This window comes from Hypoxylon trugodes, assembly GCF_022578975.1.
Source record: "Hypoxylon trugodes strain CBS 135444 unplaced genomic scaffold F4822scaffold_6, whole genome shotgun sequence".
Classification (NCBI taxonomy): Eukaryota; Fungi; Ascomycota; class Sordariomycetes; order Xylariales; family Hypoxylaceae; genus Hypoxylon; species Hypoxylon trugodes.
The window spans coordinates 1,734,447-1,748,746 of record NW_026250021.1 but is presented as its reverse complement, the minus strand read 5'-3'; the positions used below and the strand labels follow the sequence as shown (position 1 = coordinate 1,748,746).

Sequence of the window (14,300 nt, the reverse complement as noted above, 5' to 3'; positions counted from 1 at the left end):
GTTCCCTTCTCTAAAGAGAAGACCGGGAATACATTGCGCCTGTCTTCGTCCCACATAGGCGAGTTAGTACTAGCTTGCGCCTTATTGTCGTCTTATTATTAGGCGCTTATGTAATAAAATCGGGCGGGACTATGGCGATGGAGTCTTGCAAAGCGCGAAGGCACTAACGGGGAATGATCCTATATATTTGTAATATTGGTTGATTTAATTAAGATTATAAGCAAAAAGTCACATAATAATAACGTAACTAGTCATTCGAAGAGTCATTAAGCGTGTAACAAACGGGACGCAGATTCCGAAGGACCTACGTGTCATAGTAGTTTGTGCGGTAAATGCCTGACCAATTTTCAGTATTGACGCAGGAACCAGGAACACAATAATCCTAACACAGCAAAGTAGATAGCTAACCTATTTTTGATACCTACCTAAGTAGGCAATTCTCGGCCGCTACGAGACCGCTCTCTTAGCGTAGGGACAAGACAAGGTCAGCATGAAGACAATGCGTGTGCCAAGCCAAACCAATCGACCCATCACGGTGCGACCCGAACCCCAGAGTTTCATCTTAAGATGAAAAGCATTCAATGAGATCTTCAGCCTCAAGATCAGTAATCATATAATCATAATCTGTATATAGGAGTCCTTGGTATAGATGTCTTGCGGGCATCAGCTGGGGTTTTGCGGGATTCGGATAGGATACGTCGTACATGATTTGGAATCATTCAAATCCCGCGGGGAAAGCGACATACTGTATTATCGGAGCGGAGAAAAATATCACAAAGATGAAGAAGACTTGACGAAGGGCTCAATTGACAAAGAGGGTTGAGGGAAGGAGAAAAAAGTATATAAGGGTGGCATTCGGGAGGACCTTGATGGATAGTAAATCGGACACAGAGTATCTCCCCAACTCGAACTGAGACAACAAAACGCCACTTTTATTACATAAGACACTCGATATCGAGTTATCAGCTTTATCGCATATTCCACCTCACATTCAACTAACGAGATTACCCCTGAGATCCTCCAAGATGGCGAGTACAGGCAGTTGCTTCTGCAGCAAAGTCCGTATTTCATTTGAAGGCGAGCCCATCAGACAGGTTCGTATATCCTTAAATCACCGCTACTGGCAGGCCTCTAACAGGAATATAGGCCACCTGTCACTGTTACGACTGTCGTAAGATCTCGGGCTCAACCTACAGCACCAACCTCATCGTGCCTGGAGCAGGATTCAAGCTTCTTTCCGGCGAACCCAAGGCCATCTCCAAGACTGCGGACAGCGGCAATACCGTTACATCGCACTTCTGCGGTGACTGTGGAACTACTCTGTGGCGTGATGGGCCGTCTTTTGGCGAGAACAAGGTTGTTAAGGCCGGCACTCTGGACGATGTAAAAGCCCTCGACGGACTTAAGCCTGGCTTTGAGTTGTTCAGCGACTTGAGGGTTGGCTGGGTCGCAGAACTTCCCGATACAGTCCAGAAAACCGCTATGTAGCGTGTTCGCTTAAACAATCTGAAAAGGGGGTTATAGGTTATAGTTGCTAAATTGGACCAATACGCGGGGTTAGAAAGAATATGCGATTGTGTAAATAGACTGAGACCAATTCACGCACTTTACGCACTTTAAGAGTTCCCATGCGCCGTTTCGCTTCAAATATTGGGAGGTTTGGGGCCCGAAGATGGAGTCCGGCCCGTTAATATTGCGGATTGAGGTTAGGACAAGATCATTGGTTCATATGTAAAAATGTCCTCGCAAGGGTACCTAAAGTTGATATTGATGGGAGGTCTAGCACCGTAGCCTTCGGTTCCACTGGGCAGAAATAGTAGTAAAACTGTACATGACAAGTAGAAAGCGTAATGCGGCCGATTCTTAGGGTTACTTGCGATTGGTAGCTGCGAGGTCTGCTGTATTTTTCGATAAGGCGGCCCATAGTCTTAAGAAGTCTTAATCACGCTCCCAAAACAACCCTTCAAAAAGACGTAACATTGTGATGACTCCAAAATGCCGCATAATCATGATCAAAGGCATAGTCGTCGTCGTCGTCGTCACTCCATACTTCGTCATTGAACTTGGCCTCTTCCTCCTCCTCCGCCTCCTCCGCCTCCTCCGCCTCCGCCCAGAACTCCCTATCCTCCTTTATACGCTTCTCAGAAGGCCGCTCAGGCCAGGGACCTAAGTATGAGGCATCCTCGATCGCGTCTTCCAGGTATCCCCAGATCCTGTTCAAGCTAACATCCGACAAGAACTCCGCCGCCGTTCGCCCTTTCCTAGCCCGCGGATCTTCCATCCATTCCTTAACCTCATCCTCCGAGTCACGCGCCGCGCACATACGCGCATCCATCAAGAGGCTCAAGACGCCTTCCGTTTCCCACCACGTAGCGTACGAGTGCTTTATCGCGAGGCATGTCTCTTCCAGAGAGCCTCATGAATATGCACTAGGCTCGTGGCGGAGCGCTTCGTCTGGTTTGAAAAGGTTGAACATGAAACTATGATTAGTCTGAACGACGACAGCGCCGATCTGGCGGGTATGATCCAAAAGCTTGGTTTCTTTCTTGATGAGTGACGCATGACTCTTTCTGGAGTTTAGTAGATAGGGGACTCCGAACTACATTCTCCTCGATCTGGTCCCGAAGCTCAGTAGGGAGTTGGCGTCGGGCAAGGACGTTCCGGGTGACCTTCAAATTGCGAATGTCAACGAGAAGCTTTAGTTTCAAGATTAGAATCGCAACAAGCGAATCAAGGTCTGGGTATTCGCCAAGGAGAAAATCGGGATCCTCAAAAACGTCGGCTCCGTGGATGTTGAGATAGGGCAGGGACATATTTCCCCAATCGTATTTACCATCGGGATCACATGTTGCCCACCATTTTATGAAATCATAGCACTCCTGGTCGAGATCCAATCGCAGCATGGTGGCCGGCACGATGTTCCGAAGTCCCATGTTGTCACTCCTGCATAACCTTAACATATCTCGTAGATGCTCAAGGCTCTCGCGAACACTGCTTAGGGTCCCTAATAACAGGAGTTGCTGAGCTACCGCAAACCGTGCTCGCATATAATCGCGTGTATTGATAACACCCCAGAAATAGCCAACGTGAGTTTCAAAGGCGTTGGCGGGAGTCATAAAGTCTTCTGTGGCGTTGCGGACATTGTGGTCTTCTTGGTCGAGTTTGGCGCGAGCTTTCTTTATTTTGTTACAGGCGGACTTATGCTGCGGCCTATGGGCGACCTGGTGCTCACGGCTGCAGTAATTGAAAGTACGGCATCCAGCACATCGAAGGAGGTGGGAGCCAACTGCTGAGTGTGATGGGCATAGCGGGCAACGATTGGCGAGGCGCCCGACGGGACCCTTGTACGGGGCGATGTCAGTTGCAGGTGGCATTGCGGCCAGGAGTGTTACGGTATGAAATGGGAGGAAAATGAAAACTACTGCAACTTGTATGTAAATACATCTTGCAGAGGTGTAAAGTTGTAAGGTTGTAGGGTTGGAAAGGTTCTAAGGACCTTATAGGAGGAACAGCTGCCCCTACCGTTACCTACGTGGCATTGTAGTAGATGCGATGACTGACTAGGATTTAAATAAAGTTTTACAGTCTCAGACCGTGACTCTGATTCCTTAGAGAGACAACATATTCTACATTAGCGGTCTACTACGTTTTGGTTTCCCGTTTGTTGTGATGCTTTTAGGTGGGGTTCAAATGGGTTTTAGTCATCAGGGACGGTGCCGCTATTGGTCGGTACCTACCTAGGTAAGTACTGTATACTATCGTCATATTCATCAAGTCGGTGCTTGACGACGAGGTGTTCCGAGCAGATACCCCCCATAATAGTCAAAGGTATATGCCCACAAAACTGTGGATTGGATCGGGGTGTGAGTGTTTCTGTCTACCTAGGTAACGTGATGCTGCTGCTTTTATACGAAGATTGATCACATATCAACTACCATTGATAAAATCCGGCCGGAATTTCGGCATCGATTCAACTCGTATACATGCTGTCGATACTACGTTACTACATAGAGGCCATATGAGCATACGAATATATCCACTGGTTGAGATTATTCTTTGATGCGCCTCACTTGGGTTAGGTAACTAACCTGGGTAGTCAGTAGACAATTTGGACTAGATCATGGGTTTATTGATTTACGCGTCATGCCCCCTATCCTGTTTTCCATCTCATTAGAAATATCAGATGGCCCACCATACTCATGCTGGTAGCCAACCTGCCCCATAGAGACTCTTGCAATGTTCTGGTATGAACTAAGTCGCGTATTTTGGAAGTTTGAGATATCTTCCTTGAGTAGGGTCTGCGTTTATTGTAATGTCGCGCTTTGGTGATGTTTTGAACTAATTCGACTTAGCATATCGCCGACCGAGCGGAATCGACTAAAATTCATAAAGTGAGTAGTGATAATTGGGAGATTATATTCGTGGCATTGCTCTTTTCTAGAAGGCTGGATTATCGTAGCCCCATATTAGGTACTCGAGTATCACAGTTGAAAGAGAATTTGGTTGATTGTAAGGATCCTTGGAGACTGGAATCTCGAAATCAGCTGGCACAATAAAGCAAGAAGCTTGTATGGCAATTTCAATTCGCAGGCGAAAAACATTCATTAGATATCGGACGAATTGACGTTACGTTTCGACCCCTCTGAATATTATGGTAAGGTGTTGCCTAGTGCATTCCATGTCGATCATCGTGGCATGGGGCATCTCCTATTTGGGTCTCATAGTCTCGGATTCAGGGGCTGACTGGGGCCTTGAATAATAATTCCAACTCGGTAAACTCTCTCATCCCTTCTTTGTTTCGATGATATCGTTAAAGAGCCGCACGCGCTGTTTTTGTTTGTTTCGTTGTTTTCCAAGATGGAACTGCTGATGATCTCCATCGACATCATTGATCCGAGCAGGATTGTCGATCTACTCCAGTATTTATATTTATATTTGTATCTGCCAAGTTGGCTAAGCTTTTTGAGTAGCGCGATTGCGTGGAATTGATTGGCTGTGGGGACACCATAGTGACGGATAGCTCGGAGTCGCGAAGCCAATCGAAGATTAGCGGACGTCACCTGTGTGACATACCAAAGATTTGTTAGGGAGTCGGTGTTTAGGTGGATAAAGACACACCCCACCCTAGTCGATCTTTTGACCCCTCACCGTCATTTACCTAGGGTGTTTGGTGTGTTTGGTAGGTAGGTGCCTTCCATGCGTTCGCATAGCCACCTTCTGCCACCTCAGCTTCCTTCTGATACAGGAAATTGAAGCAGTCGATACCTAAGTAGTAAGCGCGACCCATTTTAGACCCGAAATTTTAACCCCCCGTGTCGGAGACTCCTGCTTCGTATTCTTCTTCGTCTGACCAATAAAAATCATCCGAAGAACACCCCCCTACAAAACGTTCCTGGCTAACCAATTTCACACTGTCCTGATTTGGGACGGTTTGTCGATTTCCCTGTTCCTAGTCTTACACCTCTTTTCTCTCACACCAACGTAAAAAGAGGCAAAGGTGGTTTTGTTCTCCATTTTTGAAACCAAGCGACCCAGATCATTGGTGCAACACGAAGGATCTCGCTTTGGTTCCTTTTTCCTTTGGTTGCGTGTTCTCCATCAGTTTTCTACCTTCTTACTTCCTCTTATTCTAGTCCAGAAAAAAAAAACCTCTCCTACATTCCATTTTCTTGTTCATTTTCTCAACAACCCACGTCGCGACCGACACTCACTTAGTATTATTATCTATCACCGATACATTCGTTTTTAATCGGTGGTGACACAGGTAAAAATCCCAAGACGCGATAGATTTAATTGATTTTTTCTGCGGCTTGGATTTCTGGAACTCCCTTCGCTCAAGTATCACTACATATCGACCCGTCACAATGTGGACGTCTACGGCTTTGCCGCATCTCGCCTTGGGACTGGCTGCCCTCTCCGGCACTCTCGCTCAGAGTTACAACGACATTCCGGAAATCGAGGCATATGGCCAGCATTTCTTCTACAAGAACAATGGATCTCAATTGTAAGTTTACGCGTCAAGTAGTCCCGTGTGGTCAATGTTATCTTGGCATATCCGAGCGCTAACCGTCCTTCCCCTCTAGCTACCTAAAGGGTGTTGCGTACCAAGAGAACTACAGTCCTAACGGGACTTCGGATACCGCCAACAACCAATACACGGACCCGTTGGCCGATGGATCCAAGTGTTCGCGCGATATTCCTTTCATGAAGAAGATCTTCACCAACGTCATCCGAGTCTACGCCATAGATCCCACTCAGAACCACGATGACTGCATGGAGCAATTGGCTTCCAACGACATCTACGTTATTGCTGATCTCAGTGAGCCTGGTACTTCCATCGACAGCAACGACCCGTCATGGAACGTCCCTCTCTACACCCGTTACACTGCCGTCGTCGATTCTTTGAGCAAGTACAAGAACGTGATCGGCTTCTTTGCTGGCAATGAAGTCGTGAGCGCCCAGAACCAGACCTCTGCTGCTGCTTTCGTTAAGGCTGCCGTCCGCGACACCAAGGGTTACATCAAGCAGATGAACTACCGTACGACTTTGGGTGTCGGCTACGCGACCGCTGATGTTCCTAGCCGAAACGAACTAGCTCACTACTTTGCTTGTGGTGATGCTGAAACTTCTATTGACTTCTGGGGTTACAACGTCTACTCGTGGTGTGGTGACAGCAACTACGAAACCTCCTCGTACGGCGAGCGCGTTGACTTCTTCAAGGACTACCCCGTTCCTGTCTTCTTCGCTGAGTACGGTTGCATTGAAGTCCCCGCTGGTGCTGAGCGCAGACCTTTCACTGAGGTTCCCGTTCTCTACGGTAACATGACCTCCGTCTTCTCCGGTGGTATCGTCTACGAATGGTTCCACTCCGACAACAAGTATGGTCTCGTTGAGATCAACGACAACAGCGTTTCTCCTTACCCTGACTACACCTCTCTCTCGTCGCAGCTGGCTAAGGTTACCCCGTCCATCACTCAGTCCAGCGCCTACAAGCCCTCTAACACCGCACCCGCTTGCCCTAGCGTTGGCGGTACTACTTGGGCTGCCGCTGCGTCGCCTCTTCCCCCTGCGGTCAACCCTCAACTTTGCAGCTGTGAGGTTGCCAACCTTGACTGCACTGTTGACTCTGATGACTCCGATTCCTACGGTGACACCTTCGACTTCATTTGCAGCAAGAACGAGGACTACTGTGCTGGAATTGCCCACAATGCTACGACTGGTACTTACGGTGCTATCGGTGGATGCTCGCCTAAGCAGCAGCTTGCCTGGGTTGCCAACCAGTACTACCAAGGACAGAGCAACAAGGCAAGCGCCTGTGACTTCGGTGGATTGGCCAAGACCCAGAGCCCTAGCACCTCTGCAGGCTGTGAGGCGTTGATCTCTGCTGCTGGTACCGATGGAAAGGGAAGTGTTCCCAGCCCCACTGGACAGCAGGGAACTGCCGCCGCCAGCAGCTCATCCAAGGGTGCTGCCGCTGGTACCATGACAGCGCCATCCTTTTTCAACTACGGTAGCACCTTCTTTGCTGCCTACGTTATCACCGCACTGGTTTCCGGTGTCGGTATGTTTGTGTTGTAGGGGGTGAACTGGGAGAAAAAATTCGGTAAATACGAGGGGGAATGGTAATGAGTTCAGGTTGTATGTGTACTAGAATGTGTTTTCTGCATTCATGATTGGGAAATATCAGGAGATCAATCATCGTTTGCATGGAGTTAGAGAGCTATGTGATATTCTTTCTCCGCTTCGTATATGAGGATATAGGTCAAGGCGATTCATCATTGCGTCCATCTCCTTCCACTTTCACATTGCTTTAGGACAAGGAAGTAATTATGCTGTAGATTCGGAAAGAAGCTAATACGAACTTGCACATATTCCTAAACAAGTTTCAATATAGGGTGCATGTCTAGAGAAGTATCCATTCTGCTGCAGGTACTCTAAATGTGGGTTGCAGTTCGGTAACATCATCGATGGGTCGCTGCTTGCATGCTGCATGTGGTGTGACGCATTTGTGACACGCTAGGATGAATTTGGATCTTGGCTGATATAATCCCGTAGAGTTTATCGAGTTTGTAATCAGGTACCCTATGCCATTTCCTTGTTATCGTTTCTACTAATCGCAACCATTAAACCTTCATATTCAAATTTCGTAGTAACAACCCGATGGAAATTAATATCGAATTGCCTGGCACCGCGCTTGAGCGTCGCCGATTACAGAATCGGATAGCCCAGCGGAGATTTCGTCGTAAGTTAAAAAGAAATGGTCTAATTTACTTATCCCTTCGGCCAACCGATGGTTGTGTTTCCTAGAAAAGAGAGATCAGCAACGCCACGATGCTGCTCTCGGTCATGGCGTCCACACCAATATCGAAACCCCGCCGACTGCTGAGGTGCCCTTTATCGTACGGTCGGAACCTGTCCATGATGTAATTGTTGAGGGTGGTGCGATTACTATGCCTGCTTTTTCGTTGACTGGTGATAATGGTAATAGTTCGAGCACATCTCAAACCGAACCTTTCAGTCTTGAGGATGTTGATTTCTGGGATATCGGTGTCGTAGATGGTTTCTTAGCGAACGGCAACACGGCACCGGAGTTTGACGTGACTCTCCCCTCACCATCGGAGTTTCTACGAGAACTACCCGCAGCAGATATTGCACAAATCTCTCCTCCCAACAGTCATACCAATGACTCCCAAGCCTCACGTCCATCCGACTCCTTACGAAGACCTTTACGATACCGCCGCTCAGCTCAACTCAACGAGGGGTTAAAACGTCGGTTGGAAGCGGATGATGAAGGTTGGATCGGGAGCTTGCATATCGCGGCACAGAGCGGACATGAGCGAATGGTTGCCCTACTCTTAGATCAAGGCGAAGATCCCGATGAGAAAGATAGCGACGGACGGACGCCGCTTACGCACGCCATAATAGGCGGTCACGAAGCCGTTGCGAAGCTACTTCTCGACCGTGGCGCTCGCGTTTCTATACTTGATCAAGATGCTAGGTCCGCGCTACATTGGGCTACGCTGTGTCGGCGTGAGACTATGATGCGGATTTTGCTCGAACGGCAGAGTAGTAGTGATGAGGCAGATCGTATTGATGTCGATGCGTATGATGATTCGGGGTGGACGCCCCTGCATATGGCTATTCATCAAGACTTTGAGGCCGGTGTTCGTATGCTGCTTCAGGCTGGCGCGACGCTGAGCTCGAAAGCGCAGAAATGTCCGTTTGCGAGGAAATTGGACTCGCTTGGGCTGACGTGAATGTCTCTTATTGTCTAATCACAGATTCGCCCCGCGCTGTATGGCATACACATCTTGACGCAAAGACAAGGCGGTCGACCACAGTATGATTCGTTTCGTTTCCGGACCTTGAATTATCTAGTCTTTAAAGGCGTTTCGCGACTTCGGCCCATCTATAAATTTACCCATTAATCTACCCATTATACATCGCCAAACTATTATGTCTATAGTCCCAGGAATAGTCCCAAGAAATGGCAAGGGTGGGGGCCGAATTAAGTACGTAGGACTCTTAAATTGATTAGAGATTCCATAAACATATACAGCCCTACAGAAAAGTCTGGGTATATAATTGGCTGTCGCATCATGCTATACCTATGAGGAAATTCTCGATAAAACCTCCTCGTCCTAATATTAATGGAATATAATAGGAGTTGAAACTGATGAACAAGATACCAGTATAGCCAGGTAATTTTCTTCCGAGTGGATAGATCTCTTTCTCTTTCGTGTAGGCTATTCATCTTACTACCACCACATTCGTTTATGATTATGGCTGATTCTGACATAAACTTCAAGATCCATCCCCTCCAATATCAAAGTGGAAGTATCTCTTTCACTGAATGGTGTGCGCTTCTAACACTAGCACTAGCACCACTTATCGCACATATCGCCGCCGGTTTCCCTCAACCATCTTATTTACACCCACGCTCCCCGAAATGGCACGAGCGCATCGCTCTTTTCAACCCAACATCCGTATTATGGCGATATGCAGCGATCACAGATCGGCGGATTCGGGCTAAAGACTGGAACAAAAAAGATATGGCCGCGACAAACGCGCTATTCTGGACGTCGCGAGGTTGGGACGGTTCCGAGAAGATGATCGCGCTAAGCTCACCATATTGTACGCACCTACCGGAACATGGCCAGATATCTCTGTTCTCCGGCGAGTTCTTCAAGACTCTGGTCGTTACCCTACAGGGTATGCAGGCTATTGTTGCGCTATGTCTTTCCTTGGAAGGAGACAACTCGTCTTCGGATGGCTTTATTACTTTCGTGGGCGTTGATCAGATCTTCTTCCCCTTGGCGTTTATCGGTCTTATGCGCCTGTTTTGCGGTTTTTGGCTTACGAATGAATTCGCGTACTCGACGTCGCAAGGAAGTGTGGTTCAGGTTGAGTTATCCCGTATCCCTAAGGATGATGGGGAGGGGCGGGTCTCATTGGATAGTCTGCTACACGATAGCTTCCACACCTCGGAAACTATGGAAGAGAGATTCCTACCGACTTCGTGCTGGGAAAGTCGGGTCTTTCGCATGGTATTCATACTCCCGCTTATAGGCTTCCTGGTGATGTGTCTTCTCTTCCTCGTCCAACCCGGCATCGAGACCAGGGAATACACAGTCACATCGAGTCTAGTCGGGGTCTTTTACTTCATATTACTCTCCGTGACCGTCGTTATCTTCGGTTATTACTTTCTCCAAGGAAACACATCCTCAACAACAATCCCATGTATCGCGTCCCGCTGGTATAAACTATACACAACCATCCTAATAGGCATCGCACTGGCTATCTTCATCCTAGCTTGTATCGAGACGCGACGCACGGCCTGCGGGCGGTGGACAAGTGCGCCCTATGAGCTTGGCGATTGGGCGGCGTGTAGGGATAGTAGGAGGCCGGATGTTATCAAAATTGACCCTATCACGCTTTCGGAGTTTGGTATTGCCACGACGTATCCGAGGACAGATTCTGGGAATAGGGTGTTGCCGCAGGGAGAGTTTTGGGTGCGCAATTTTACCGGTACTTGTCTTGGGGCTTTGGGCTCGCCGTTGGTTAAACGTGTTGATACGTTGGCGGTGGAGGATATTGTTGAGCTTGTGCATTTGATTGGGTGAATTTATTAAAGCTTAAGTGTAGTCGACATGCTTAATCCTATGAGACTTAGCACTATGGCCTCTTCTTGATGCGTCAACTTAGCAACTTTAGGTAGTCCTATATTCTTTAAACTATGGGAAAAGGCTATTCAAGTCAGAACTCATTGGTTGAAAAGACCTGCTACAACATGCGTATGTTACACCAGATGCGACTGTAAGTAAGCCAACTACTCGGAGCCGTTAGTCAGCGTCCCCCTTATTTCAACGCCCGAGTTTATTGGCCTCTTCGTATAAAACTGCGACGCGCGTTCCAGTGACCCCGCGAGCTGAAAAGTCCTAGAGTCTTAGATAAGTAATGAATGACGCGTTGTAATTTTATATGCCTTAGTAATAGATACGCTAGTGTCAGTAATCTCATGGGTTGATGATCACATATTCCCTTCACTGGGCATGTTTTCGAAGGTGTTATGTATTAACCCGGCACCAGTTAGATGACTTGTTATTCTGAATAGAGTAGTATGTCGCGAAAACTTGGCTCCGGAGTCTAGAATCTGACAGTTTGATTTCTTGAAGAACAAAGTGCTGCAGGTGTTGGACACCATTATATGCTTTGAGTATAATCTAACATATTAATATACTGCAAGAGTGGCATGAATATCCCCGCTTACCTTGGCAGAATCTGCATTAGAAAGGCACAAGGGCATATTTCGACATCAGTAATGATAACGACTAACTGCATGGGTATCGTCTCCATAAGTGAGATATAGCTTTACGGGTTGACGAATGAGACTCAAGTGAGCCATTGGGTGGACTCCTTATGCTACGGACATTTCAAATAAACTTAACTGCGATACCTCCATTTATATCCGAAATGTGTATACTCCTCTCGATACCCCATACTGTTGGCGGACCCCTGGCATTGATGTGGAACCGGGCAACACCAACAGGAATCAGCTTTACCGACATTCTCACACTATATCTTATATATATGAATGGTATAAATGAGTTCAGAACAACCGGCGAGTTGCTGCGTTCGCTCAATGTAAGGCAAGCACCCGGAAATAATTATTCGCTACCGATACAAGATTATACACCAGTTGAAAACTATAGAAGATGGCGTCTAACAACTCTACTCATAGCCCCCTTAACTTCGACACATTCCAAAATGTCATTGATGGAAAGCTCTCACCCACAGCAAAGACTCGTCGATCGATAAACCCATGGACACTGGAAGAGAATCCAGACTCACCTCTCAGCACACTCGAAGACGTTAACAAGGCCGTCGAGGCTGCTAAGAAAGGGGGTAAAGTATGGGCAAAGACGCCCTGGGCCGACCGGAAGAAAGCTATCGAAGCATTTGCAGATGCAATTACAGCTGAGAAAGAGAGCTTGGGACACTGGATTGCGAGGGAAGCAGGTAAAACGGTAATAATATGAAGCCTGCAATATACCTAGGTACCCAGCCAGATTTTGCTAATTCAATCAGTTCGATCGCGGTCAATTAGAAATCGACATTGCCGTCATCAACATGCGTATCTTTTGCGGGCTTACGCTTGAAGAGGAGGTGCGAGAAGACACCATCACAGATCGGGTTTCTACGCGATACACGCCTCTCGGGGTCTCAGCCGCCATAGTGCCCTGGAATTATCCCGTTGCTATCGTCTGTACGAAGGCCGCCCCGGCGTTACTAACGGGGAATTCCATCATCATAAAGCCTTCGCCATACACGCCGTACTGTGCACTAAAAGTCGCTGAAATAGCCCAACGCTTCTTACCTCCTGGGGTATTTCAAGTCCTCACTGGCGATGACAACCTTGGCCCGTGGTTGACGGAACATCCTGGTATCAACCATATCTCTTTTACGGGCCCGACTCATATAGGGAAGAAAGTGGCAGAAAGCTGCAGCAAAACACTTAAGAGAACTACTCTTGAGCTAAGCGGCAATGACCCGGCCGTCATATGCGCTGATGTAGATCCAACTGTGGCTATCAAAATCGCAGCTTTTGCTTTCGAAAATGCGGGACAGATCTGCGTTACTATTAAACGTCTGTATGTCCACGAAGCCGTGTATGACGCGGTGTTAGCGAATATCGTCCAATTTGTGGAGAGCCTGAAGGTCACTAATGGTTTTGTGAATGACGTGCCTATTCAGCCACTTGCGAACCGAGCTAGATTTGAGGGTATCAAAGAACTATTAGCCGATATTGAAGAGAAGAAGTTGAAAATTGCGACTGGAGGTACTAAGCCGCTTCCGGGAGCAGGCGAAACGACGGGATTCTTCGTTCTTCCGACGGTTATTGATAATCCCCCGGATGGTTCTAAGATTGTCGCTGAGGAGCAATTCGGTAGGTTGATAATTACGTTCTTCGTTCCTAAGGTGGCATACTAACAACCATACCAGGGCCAGTTCTACCTGTCATCAAATGGTCGGACGAGGAAGACGTGATCAGACGTGTGAACAACTCTCCCTGTGGTCTTGGGGCATCCGTCTGGACACGAGATATGGCGCAAGCCGAACGCATTTCTAGCCAGTTCGAGACAGGTAATATTTGGACCAACACTCATATGGAAATCCTACCTTACCATCCATGGGCAGGCACGAAGGATAGTGGCCCTGGGCTTCAATCTGGTGTCGAGGGTCTCAAAACGTACTGTAACATGCACACCGTCAGGGTAAAGCGAGGGATCTAAGCCATTTGTGTGAGTAAAGAAATGGGTCAGTCATAATCGATACTCCAGAGCAAACAAATCGTTATTGATAAATGCGCTGTCCCCCTCTTGAAGTTACTGGCGATCGTAGGGCGGATCTTCCGTGATGGCTTGGAGCGCTAGGATATCAAAGTTGTCCCTACATTGCGCACCTTGGTGAATTCGACGGGATTTGCTATATTCCTTTTGTATTTCTTCTTTCCGTATCTCGCACGCGAATATAAGAAAATTTGAATGTATACCGAAGTGAAATGATGGGTTTTATGTCATGACTTGAGATGGATATCAATGAAGGGAGAAATGAATTTTAGAGTTAATTGGGAGCGCTATATTCCCTCTAATATCCCCTATAATCGGTAGGCTCCGCGTTTAGAAGGATATTCAGAAAGCGGAAAATAGTTATTCTTTTATCCACAAACGCTTACCTCGATAGATAATTATCTTATCAGCGGAAGGTTCCCGTCGCTGCTCTATGTCATCAACCTTTTT

The 14,300-nt window shown here is 47.5% G+C and overlaps 7 protein-coding genes across 7 annotated transcripts; 5 read left to right on the top strand and 2 right to left on the bottom strand.

The window, feature by feature from the left end:
- The first annotated feature begins 924 nt into the window (after positions 1-924).
- On the top strand, positions 925-1,603 carry F4822DRAFT_289865 (Mss4-like protein). The gene is made up of 2 exons (XM_051455001.1): positions 925-1,094; positions 1,147-1,603. The coding sequence occupies exons 1-2, from the start codon at positions 1,026-1,028 to the stop codon at positions 1,486-1,488; spliced, it is 411 nt and encodes a 136-aa protein (XP_051313444.1). The 5' UTR covers positions 925-1,025; the 3' UTR covers positions 1,489-1,603.
- Positions 1,604-1,963: 360 nt separating this feature from the next.
- On the bottom strand, positions 1,964-2,335 carry F4822DRAFT_430415 (uncharacterized protein; the record flags this gene model as incomplete). The annotated part of the gene is made up of 1 exon (XM_051461290.1): positions 1,964-2,335. The coding sequence occupies one exon, from the start codon at positions 2,333-2,335 to the stop codon at positions 1,964-1,966; it is 372 nt and encodes a 123-aa protein (XP_051313443.1).
- Positions 2,085-3,653, bottom strand: F4822DRAFT_407251 (uncharacterized protein). Its single transcript, XM_051458473.1, has one exon. It carries the CDS (start codon positions 3,372-3,374, stop codon positions 2,487-2,489), a length of 888 nt encoding a protein of 295 aa, XP_051313442.1. The 5' UTR covers positions 3,375-3,653; the 3' UTR covers positions 2,085-2,486.
- Positions 3,654-5,243: 1,590 nt separating this feature from the next.
- F4822DRAFT_407248 (carbohydrate-binding module family 43 protein) lies at positions 5,244-8,040 on the top strand. The gene is made up of 2 exons (XM_051458472.1): positions 5,244-6,004; positions 6,084-8,040. The coding sequence occupies exons 1-2, from the start codon at positions 5,865-5,867 to the stop codon at positions 7,576-7,578; spliced, it is 1,635 nt and encodes a 544-aa protein (XP_051313441.1). The 5' UTR covers positions 5,244-5,864; the 3' UTR covers positions 7,579-8,040.
- An 82-nt stretch (positions 8,041-8,122) lies between these two features.
- On the top strand, positions 8,123-9,517 carry F4822DRAFT_289826 (ankyrin repeat-containing domain protein). The gene is made up of 2 exons (XM_051454999.1): positions 8,123-8,242; positions 8,308-9,517. The coding sequence occupies exons 1-2, from the start codon at positions 8,161-8,163 to the stop codon at positions 9,255-9,257; spliced, it is 1,032 nt and encodes a 343-aa protein (XP_051313440.1). The 5' UTR covers positions 8,123-8,160; the 3' UTR covers positions 9,258-9,517.
- Positions 9,518-9,556: 39 nt separating this feature from the next.
- On the top strand, positions 9,557-11,284 carry F4822DRAFT_407245 (uncharacterized protein). The gene has a single exon (XM_051458471.1). It carries the CDS (start codon positions 9,777-9,779, stop codon positions 11,121-11,123), a length of 1,347 nt encoding a protein of 448 aa, XP_051313439.1. The 5' UTR covers positions 9,557-9,776; the 3' UTR covers positions 11,124-11,284.
- Positions 11,285-11,751: 467 nt separating this feature from the next.
- F4822DRAFT_407243 (aldehyde dehydrogenase) lies at positions 11,752-14,268 on the top strand. Its single transcript, XM_051458470.1, has 4 exons — positions 11,752-12,144; positions 12,242-12,527; positions 12,589-13,447; positions 13,504-14,268. The coding sequence occupies exons 1-4, from the start codon at positions 12,104-12,106 to the stop codon at positions 13,791-13,793; spliced, it is 1,476 nt and encodes a 491-aa protein (XP_051313438.1). The 5' UTR covers positions 11,752-12,103; the 3' UTR covers positions 13,794-14,268.
- The last annotated feature ends 32 nt before the right edge of the window (positions 14,269-14,300 follow it).